We start from the raw sequence: 7,944 nt of genomic DNA on the forward strand, positions 1-7,944 counted from the left end.
TTTTTTCACTCGCAAGGGTGGATTTGAAAGCGCAGAGGAAAATGAGAAAGTGATGAAGAGCCGTGTGCGGAGAATTCCTGCAGGGAAACCTCTGAGGCATGCGGTCGAGCTGTGTAATACGCAGGTGTTTGCAAGGCTTTGAGTGTGTGTCTGTGTGTGTGTCTGTGTGTGTGTGTGTGAGAGAGAGAGAGAGAGAGAGCGAGAGAGAGAGAAATGGAGACTTGCAGCAGTAATAAAAGACAAAATCTGTATGAAAATGAAAAACTGATTTTTATTCAACTTTTCCACACATGTTTCAAATATACAGTAAATATTTACATCTTTTTTATACAATGAATATAACTCTTGTGTGTAACCTGTCTGGACTAATAAAAAGCCCATAGGTTCGGTCACAAATACACAATTCACAGTGCAATACGAAGTTTGTGCACCCGTGTCCGTTCACTCTACGCGTCACATGAACGTGTGACTCACTAATGAAAATCCTAAACCTCATAAATTACGTTTTCTGCGAGGAAGAACCCAAATTGTCACAAGTCTGTTCTAATCCGGTATCTCAGGCAGATGAGAGAAAATATTGAAACGTGGTATTAGCCGACTGCTTGACCAAAACATCCAATTGCACAGCGCTTCTCAGATATGCCAGATTCAGTACCATTGTCAAAGTTATTGTAGCAGATTGAAATAGCTGGCTGCAGACCTGCAGTGAAGCTTAACATCACTGAAACGCTGCCTCGGTCCATCACAATCCCAGATAAAAGATCATTTAGAAGGTGGTGCATCATGTCACTAACTACGATGACTAGTCTCCATGGATCCACAGCTTTCAACGGCAGAAATAAAAAAAAAAAAAAAGAGGAAAGGGAAAGAGAATGTAGCATTTAAAGAGGTGAAACAGTCGGAACAGATTCTTCCTGCCAAGGTCAGGGCCATTCTCTGCAGACACGCCGGAGCGTTGAGTCATCATCAGACAAGCAACATCAAACATCGCCTGACTGTGCCTGATTCAGAGCCGTTCAGTTTATGAAACACAGTGATACAGGCACAACACTCGGCACAGCTCGGCCCTGTTAAAGCAACACAGCTTGAAATAATGCTCCAACAGAAATGAAGTGAACTGGTTCATATCGCTTTGTTTTTTTGGGGGTAATATGTTTGATTTAGTTTTTCTTTAACTGGATATTTCTTTAAATAGCATGAGTAGAGAAAAGGCCGATTGTACCGGTGGGAAATACCTCTTCAATTATCTGTATTTTCACCTTCTCTGTGTAATTCCTGCTGTAAAACACCGTCTGCTGAGGCAAGATGACCCGAGCCTTTATACCAGAACTGCTCTCAGCTTTTATTTTTAAACCTTATGCATTAGTGTTAAGGTTTGTGTCTAATTGCACAGAGAGCAGACACAGTGACATTGATAATGTTCAACCCTGTTACGCGACACTCTTGAAGTATTCAGTATGGAGCAAGCTTTCGAATAAAAGCTTCAGGATTTTCGTTTTAACTGTCGGCCTAGTGTCACACTTTCTGAGTGTGTGACAAACTCGTTCCACTTTTTCGGATGAGTCTTGCACCAGTAACACCCGGCCTCTCTCAACCTTCTGTGCATGGTGTGAGATTTGTAAATGCTCTCCGTTTGCCGAGAGGTTGCCAGATTGGCGGCGACACACTGCCGTGGCGTCCGGCTGAGTGTGACACATCGGTCCGCTGCTGAGCGTCTCTCTCACTCTGTGTCCCACGCCTGATGTGAGACGTCAGGCTTGTGTGAAGGCCGTCCTCGAGCCGCTCGGTGAGTCAGCCGCTGCAGCCCTCCAGCCCGGTCAGAGGGTGAGAGGAGCAGCATCCTGATACCCTCGCCCCCCCCTTCAGGATTAATCTACTGCTTTCTGGAGCCTTATGAGTCCAGGCGTTGGGGACCACTGCTGGCCACAAGTCACATCTCTGTGATTCACCCATCGTAGCCTACAGAGATTATTTTCTTAACATAATCTGGCAAGCTTGAGTCCTTGTTATTTTTCTTTTAGCACCAAATCATTTCAAAAAACACATAGAAACACAATGACTGATCATTGTGAGCAATGCCCTTAGCAAGTAACACATACACGACAACAAAATACAGTACAATAAGTTTTCGTCGCAGGTTTGAGGGTGTATGTACACACAACAGTAGACAACTGACTTTCTAAAAAGTGCCAATGTAAAGAAAAACAACAACGATGAATCCCTCATTTAGTTTTGGTCCCTTAGCCATGCTCTGCTGAATCAAGTCCGTCAGCAGAACAGATCATCCTCCTCTTCCACGTCAATGGACGGCACCATCTGTTCCGCCGAGCTCACTTCCTGTTCACCCGGGACGCCTTCCTGCGACGAAGGCGGCTGGTGGAACCACGGATGGGCGAGCAGCTCGGCTGCCGTGAGTCTCTCACAGGGTTCTTTCCTCAGAAGGCTCTGGAGCAGACATTTGGCCTTGGGTGACAAGCCCTCTGGCAAACAGCACTGGCCTCTGCGGATTTTGGAAAACAGTGTGGCCGGGTCTGGGTCGTGGAAGGGGTAGCGGCCAACCAGCATGGTGTACAGCATGACCCCCAGGCTCCACATGTCAGCCATCTTGCCGGAGTAAGGCGCCGAGCCGCTGAGGATCTCCGGGCTGACGTAGGCGGGGCAGCCGTGGGTGTCTGACATGGAGTCGTTGATCGGGTCTTCCAGGACGCGGCAGTCCTCGAGGCTCTCGAGTCTCACCTGAGTCCTGCGAAGGGAAAAGACACAATAAGGTCAGAAGATTTGGCGTGACCTTTAAAAGCATCGGAAATGTCTGCTAGCTTGTTGTCCTCTTAGCCTCGGTCCCTCTGTGACGCAACTGCCGCTTCCAGCGTGTGCGAGTGCTGAGAGGGATGCCATGGCAATGACTTCATCTGTTATCTTGAACAGCGAGCAACTTATCACGTGAGAACATTGCATGTTCGTAACCTCGTGCAAATCTGCATTTCTGAAGTAGATCACTTTTGCTGAATGTCACGCTGAAATTAATGTTCCCTGTGTTCCCATGTGAGACAACTTGCAAAGCACACAGGACCTTCTTTGATTTAATATGCCGCCGATTTGTGCGTGTGTGCACGTGCGCGCGCATGTCTCTATTTCCATCGGTGACTTTGTTTAACACTGTCAAACATTTCAGGGATCTGTTAAATGTAAGTCGCTGATTGCATCATGGAAAAACAACCATCTCCTTTATCCTTAAGCTGCGGACAGACAGATGGACGGACGGACAAACACCCATAAATGAAACACACACACACACACGCACACACACACACACACACACACACACACACACACACACACACACACACACACAGAGTGAACTTGCCATGACTGAAGTGCACAGCAGTGAGTCCTGTTTGAGACGCTGAGCTGCCTAAGCACATTTTCCAATGACTTCCTGGCACACACACATGCTCACATAAACACACACATAAATATACAACTCAAGCCCCCCCCCCCCCCCCCCGCTCCTTCTCTCACACACACAATGCTATATTTAGCCATGTTAATGACAGGACGTACATCTAGTTCCGTACTAGAGCAATTAAGATTGTGAAAGTGTATTGGTGGAACGAGACATCCAGCACTCAAACACTTGCAACATGAATAATGGGAGTCGGAATAATACTGAATAATTTGGAGAGTGATTAATTTCCCACAGCAACACACAGACGATATTAAATGTTTAATCAAAAATAAATTGTGCCTGTTTAGATTGTCTCCCAGACATGACACAAGGATTGAGGTTTTTATCAAGTCTAATCCGGCAGACCCCCGCGACACGCTTCAGTCATCAGGACAGAGTGGCCGCAGAGAGATAAACAGAGCAGCCGGAGAGACGACGGAAAGAACGGCAGCACCAAGGACCAAGATAGAAGGCGACTGATATTCAAACACCGCGATACCGAGAGGAGATAAGTCAGGAGAGGAGACAGAGAGATGGAGACAGAAAAGGAAACAGAACAGAGAGAGTTAGAGGGGTGGAGAGAATGACTCATCCCTCTGTTGAGAGCACATATCTTCTCTCCTCCTCCCTCTCTCTCTCTCTCTCTCTCTCTCTCTCTCTCTCTTTTTCTCGAGCCGAGGCTATCTGCACCTGGGTCCCACACTCGCGGCGCCAGCCATCCCATAATTACCCTCAAATGGCTGTTGCCACATCAGTGACGCACGGGAAGGCTGGCCTGCCAGTGAAGCTCTGCATGCTTCGCGGTGCTAGTCACCTTCCCTAAACTGACTTTGGTGTGTGTGTGTGTGTGTGTGTTTGTGTGTGTGTGTGTGTGTGTGTCTATGGAGATAGCATTTGTCAAATTGTTGTGACTATCAGTTACTGGCTTGAGCGATGCATTGTTGGCCCAGACGTTGCATCACAGCAGGATTGTTTGGTTTGAAAGATGCCCGATTGTGAATTTGACACCGGATAAATGATGTCACGCAGAATCTCAACATGTCGAGGAGACTTGTGTGTTTTTTTATGTTGATGTTCGGTGAAAAGCCTGGTTGTGATTGGACAGCAGGAATCTCAGGAAACGGGAAGTCAAAGCCCCAGATATCAAGCAGCCGTTTAACGCTATCATCAAAAATCTGCTGCTTTGGTTCTTGCAGTCACTTCACAACAGCGTGTCGCCATCCGAAGAAGTAAAGAGAAGTGAGACGTCCTCTCCCGGGGTCGAGTGGGTCTTGTGGGTCAGTCCACCAGCGTTAATGTTGCAATGCCGTCACCCCGGGCCAACAGAATACTGAATTACAGGCATCCGAGCAATGAACCACAGCTTTAAAGCTCTGAATGTGCAATCAGCACACAAACAGCACGAGCATGCATGTACAGGGACACACATTCACACTCTCACACACACACACACACACACACAGAAGAGCTGACAGAAAATGAGCTATGCAACCCCCCCCCCCCCCCTCCTCCTCCTTTCCCCTCCGCACATATACACTGTGACTCATCCCTCTGCAGCTGTATGGCTATTGGAGGGACACAACCAACTTCAACTTCTCTCACTGGCCGTCTGCACTCGTTCATCCAACGTGACCCTTAAAAGCCAAGAGGTCGTGGCTGGAGAATGTTGCTGTTGAACAACCTCCATGAAAAAGGCCCATTGGAAAGCCGGAGAAGGGGGGGGGGGGGGGGGGGGGCTTACAGGAAAAAGAGTGACGCAAGGGCAAAGAGGCGACAAATAGTTTTGTAAGCAGGGGTTTTGTGTGTCTTCCTGACCAGAATGCGGTGCTCAGAGATGCAGAGAAGGCGTGTGTGTGTGTGTGTGTGTGTGTGTGTGTGTGTGTGTGTGTGTGTGTGTGTGTGTGTGTGTGTGTGTGTGTGTGTGTTTGCGTGTGAGTTCAAAGCATATTTCTTTGATCCTCGCCTTCCTGGACGAAATTGTGTTGTGAATGAATCCTTGTTGGAGGAATTCAGTTCTTCTGCAGCACAGTCATTACGTTATTTATTAATAAATTATGAGTAATACATATATTCCAAGATATTCGACCGCAGAAGGGGGACGATTGTCTCACCAGCCTCGTCTAGCAGCTCGGCCAAACCACCACCCACTACATTCACTCATGCACACACGCGAAAAAACAAACGCACTAACTCGCGTACACAAAGACACACATCCAGAGTGAGGAAAAGGAGACAGACAGAGAGGGCGGCAATCTGGGAAGCAATGCAGTCTGCCTCCACAAGCACAGAACCTCCTACTCTATCTGCACCCACGGCCTGGGTGGATCAGCTGCCATGTTGGCTCTGTGCATGTCCCACTACTCGAGTCTGACAGCATCCAAATAAAGTTAAGTGATATTAAGGCTGGATGGGAATCGGTCTGGAGAAATGTGCTGTGGAAAGCGAGTGGTGAGAAACTTTTTCCCGGTTCCTGGGTGACCTCTGACATCCAGCATCCCCCACATCTCACCTTTTCTCGTCGGTGAAGACAAACTTGCGGAGCTTGAGGTCCCCCAGCACGATCCCGGCCTGGTGGCAGTGCGCCACGGCCAGGGCCACCTGACGGAAGAGCCTGCAGGCGTGCTCCTCGTCCAGCCGGCGACAGCTCTTCACCAACGTGTGCATGTCCCCAAAGTCTTTGTCCAGGAACACGTAGGCCTTGCACTCGCCGAGGATGATGTCCCTGATGCCGACCACATTCTTGTGGGCGGGTAGTATCCCGTAGGCTCTGATCTTTTCCTGGTACACCCACATATCAAAGACCTGGGAGAGCGATGGGAGGAGGAGGAGGAGAAGGAGCGGAAGGGCAGGGATGCAGGATGGAAATTAGGAAGATAGAGAAGAAGAGGGAGGGGAGAATGAGGAGGAGGAGGAGGAGGCAATGGGTCAGTGTGTGCTTAATGATCATCTAAGGAATAAACCTTGCAAATGTGTCAGCAAGATAAAAAAAAAAAGGAAAAGGCTCACGTGCTTTGATTCTGCTTTTGCAGGAGCACGATAAATGAATCACCAAAGTGTGAAGCGATTAACTTTAATAATCAACAACAGTCCAGAGCCTGCAGGTCTATCGAGCAAAGTCAACACGCGGATCTGGAACCGCGAAGGGCCCTGAGGTTCCCAACAATCCTTATCGGGATAGTTTTCTCTTTTCCTCTCATGTTTGCATTTTTCTATCACGGCGTGGCGTATTGCAGTGACGTGTATGCAAATGAGAGGGATTGACAGTGTGAGTCCAGGTAGTGGCACGGATTGGCACAGGCTATAGGTGGACTGTTTTAGCACGGATCAGATTGGGCTGCTCGGGTCTTTAATGTGTTTTTACCAGAGGCCACACATATGAAACCGATTGAAAACAATGACTGCGACTCGAGCAGTTCAGGATTTCAGCCCGTGAAGAAACACTTGTCATTACGCAAAGTGTGACACATTTCGCGTGAGAGCGACATGTGGTGGAAAAAAAAAAAGTCGATGAGATACCGATGACATGTCAGACGGAGCTGTTGAGCAACGCGCTGTCTTGAAACACCATTCATTCAGAGAAATTGCACAACGACGAGGGGATTGCGCATACCTTGCACAGCAGCTCGTCGCCCGTGTCGGTGTTCATGGCGCTGTGCACGCTCTCCCGGTCCGCCAGAGGTAGAAGCAGGAACGGTCCTATCCGGGAGGGTCCCTGGTGGGTGGCCGAGGGGCTGTGGGGGACGGGGCTGACCGGGGATCCGGGCGAGGTGCCGAGGAGCCCCTGCGTGTTGCTGTCGCCCGCCTCGGAGCTCAGCCTGGCGCATTTCGCCGGCGGCTGGTCGTCCGAGTCCAGGCGCTTGTGCGCGACCCGCACGGCAGGGATGCAAGGTGCCGGGCTACCCCACTGCAAGTTCATCCGGATGGACCGATTCACCATGACGGCACGGGAACAGAGAGAGAGAGAGAGACCGGGTTCAGCAGGCGTCCTCGGATGGTTACATCAAACTGCACACAGTGCGCTCCATGCTTCTCCGTGTGCGAGAGTTGAGACGCAAATCAAAGTTCTGCGTAATAATCCAACCCGCGTCCTCCTGGAGAGTGAATGCCCGCGGCTCTGAGGTCTGTGTCGGTGAGGTGAGAAATCCTGATCCCCCCAGAGCCCAGACTGAGAGAGAGAGAGAGAGAGAGAGAGAGGTAGAGAGGTAGAGGGAGAGAGAGAGGGGGAGACCGCCTCACACTCGGAGAGAGGCAGAGAGTGAGTGAGCGAGCTCCGGTGATGTTGAGCACTGAGCTCAAACACTCCTCCCGACCAGTCCAGCCTCCTGCCTGCTGACACAACCATTGAGCAATCCTGTAACGGCACCGACTCCAGACCAGCTCTGATGAAACCGTCTGTGTGAGGCTGTAGACTCCACACCAGCGCTGTGCATCAGACATTCATCCTATTGTTTCTCTGTGTTTGCCATTATGGTCTGGATTCCTGTTTGGACCTCCCAGGT

General features: G+C 49.6%; 1 protein-coding gene across 1 annotated transcript; it reads right to left on the bottom strand.

Moving 5' to 3' along the window:
* Window positions 1-251: 251 nt before the first annotated feature.
* Window positions 252-7,727, bottom strand: trib1 (tribbles pseudokinase 1). The gene is made up of 3 exons (XM_062409931.1): window positions 7,056-7,727; window positions 5,955-6,247; window positions 252-2,743 (listed from the first exon to the last, which is right to left on the bottom strand). The coding sequence occupies exons 1-3, from the start codon at window positions 7,380-7,382 to the stop codon at window positions 2,269-2,271; spliced, it is 1,095 nt and encodes a 364-aa protein (XP_062265915.1). The 5' UTR covers window positions 7,383-7,727; the 3' UTR covers window positions 252-2,268.
* Window positions 7,728-7,944: the final 217 nt, after the last annotated feature.

The sequence above is a fragment of the Platichthys flesus genome, chromosome 17 (assembly GCF_949316205.1).
Source record: "Platichthys flesus chromosome 17, fPlaFle2.1, whole genome shotgun sequence".
Taxonomy (NCBI): domain Eukaryota; kingdom Metazoa; phylum Chordata; class Actinopteri; order Pleuronectiformes; family Pleuronectidae; genus Platichthys; species Platichthys flesus.